General features: G+C 47.0%; 1 protein-coding gene across 1 annotated transcript in view; it reads right to left on the bottom strand.

The window, feature by feature from the left end:
* The window catches only part of myo18b (myosin XVIIIB), a gene marked incomplete at both ends in the record, with an annotated part of 36,982 nt that overhangs the window by 10,522 nt on the left and 23,960 nt on the right, over positions 1-2,500 (bottom strand). The window contains 4 exons of the mRNA XM_079756122.1: positions 957-1,067; positions 1,203-1,403; positions 1,820-1,943; positions 2,435-2,500. The exon at positions 2,435-2,500 is cut by the window's right edge and continues 89 nt beyond it. Of these exons, the coding sequence (XP_079612248.1) occupies positions 957-1,067; positions 1,203-1,403; positions 1,820-1,943; positions 2,435-2,500 (502 nt within the window). The remainder of the gene's footprint in view (positions 1-956; positions 1,068-1,202; positions 1,404-1,819; positions 1,944-2,434) is intronic.

Consider the following 2,500-nt stretch of genomic DNA (forward strand, 5'->3'; position numbering starts at 1 on the left):
GTGTGTGTGTGTGTGTGTGTGTGTGTGTGTCTGTGTGTCTGTGAATGTGTCTTGTCTTTTCTTTTGAGAACAAAAATTACTCGAACTGTCGTGATTAAAAATAAATCCTATAGCGTCTTGACAACTGACAAACAAACACACTTAGGAAAACATTCTGTAGCGAACCGCAGGGGAAACAAACAATTAGCTGCCATTTAATTTGTTTTGGAAAATGATGTGTTTGTGTCTTCAAGTGTTTTTTCCAAATCTGTCAACACTCAACACTCAAACTTCACTTCTCATTCTCCCCGGTCCGAGAGGCAGTGGGAACACAGTAAACACTGTTGGCCTGGTTGGGTTCTTTGCATGATTAATGTGATTGGACAAGACCTCAACAAGACATTCAAGTGTCCTGCACCAGCTGGAAAATATCTTGAAAATGAAAATCATAACAAATGTTTTGTTGATGAAAATAAGTACTGTTCTAAAATAAGACAGTACTGCGTTGATCCCAGATGGGAAATATGTTGTAATAATAATAATAGCATTTAGAGAGTCCACTGGTGGCCAGGGAGTTCAACCCCCAGCCGAAAAGGTCATGCAATCGTCTACCTCCAAGTATCCCTAAGCGAGTGGTCTAATCTCGACCCCATGTCCTGTTGTTTTATTCGCATTCAGATGCTCTGAAAGTGGCTCAACGTCTCCACTGTTAAAGCGGACCCTCCATGCTCTGCAATTCACAGACAGAAGGGAGTATTGCTCCATATGCGTGTTGTGAAAAAGACAAGGTCAAAAAAACAAAAAAACTTTTAAAAGTGACATCATAATTCCTAAGGGCCCAACTGAGAATGCAAATCCTGGACCAATGACGTCACTGGTCCAACTTTTCCACAGAATACACTATACAGTATTCTGCTTACGCGGCAGCACCCCATGTAACGGGGTTGGACGCTTTAAGAGGGGGGGTTGCTCCTTACTCTTCTCTGGGAGGACTTGTGGACGTCCTCCAGCTCCTCCTCCTTGTCCTCCAGCTCCTTCTGGTGCATCTGCCTCATGCGCTCCATCTCCAGCTCGGAGCGCATGTGCACCTGGGGGGGGGCAGGGCACAGCGGGCATTGGTCACGTGCGGCGCACGTGCGTACATGGCTGATTTAATGACCTTGCAAAAAATGTAGATTCCAGTGCCTGAGTGTGTGTGTGCGTGCGCGCGCGTGCGTGCTGACCTGCTGCTGCAGCTGGATCCGGCCGGTCAGGGTGCTGACCTCCTCCTGGCCCTCGCTGGCCCGCCCCTCCAGGAGGCGGAGCTGCTTCTTCAGGTCCGGGACCGAGTCGACGGACAGGTCCAGGGGCAGGCTGAGGTCCCGCACCTGGCTGCCCAGCTCCTCCTTCTGCTGGCCCAGACGGATCACCTCCGCCTGGCTCTCCTGGAGGACAGACGCTGGGGTCAGGGGAACCCTCACCGCTCCAGCTCAACACAAACGCCCCCCTAGTGCGGACCCTGGTGGGTGTGGTTCTATGGTGTACTGGTTCACATGTTACATTATATGATATTGATCAACAGACCGGTAGGTTGTACTAATAGTTTATTCATGGTAATACGCCTATGTGTAGTATACATAGGTTTATATTTACAGTATGTTAAACACACCTGTTTGTTCTGGAGTATATATTTATTAACACACCTGTAGAGTCCATATATACAGTGTGTTAACCCTGTAGGTTGTAGATTGTAGAGTATAGATATATATTTATTAACACAACTGTAGAGTCCATATATACAGTGTGTTAACCCTGTAGGTTGTAGACTGTAGAGTATATATATATATATTTATTAACACACCTGTAGGTTGGCCCTTAGCGTATATATCTGGCCGCCCATGGCTGTGTTATCCTGGGTGGCTTTATCCTTGAGCTCTCTCTCATTCTCTGCCTGCTCCAATGCCTGGGTCAGCTCACTGTCAAACCTGCAACACCCCATGATCGATTATATATATGATATATGAACACACACAGTATGTCAAACGCTCACACACACGTACGCTTCCGATTCTGAGTATCCATTATTAGTTACCATTATTACAACTTAATAGCTATGATTTCAGTGTAATTTGTTAGAAAAGGCATAGCCTTCCCGTCTTTGACAATCAATCACAGGTGCCTGTCAATCACATTGACAGGCACCTGTTGCATGACTTGCAAAACTTCCCATTGGTGGCGGCAGGTCGGGAGGGTGGGAGCCGAAAAGGAGGTTGTTTTAGGTTGTTTTTGTTTGTTTAGTGCCCAAATCTTCTTAAATCCCCTTTAACTGTTTGAGATTCATTAGTGAGATGCTAATGGAGGTTGTTCCATGAGAATCCTGTACCACAGAGCAACCTTCAGGTGCAGGACTTTCACATTTCAAATGGTCAATGTTTAAGACTGAACCCTGGTTCTAAGGCCTGAGCGGAGGCCCCACCTCCTCTGCTTGCGGTCCAGCTCGTGGATGCGGCTCTGCAGGCTGTCGGTGAGGACCCGGGTGTCC

The sequence above is a fragment of the Pollachius pollachius genome (genome assembly GCF_949987615.1).
Source record: "Pollachius pollachius genome assembly, chromosome: 18".
Lineage (NCBI taxonomy): Eukaryota > Metazoa > Chordata > Actinopteri > Gadiformes > Gadidae > Pollachius > Pollachius pollachius.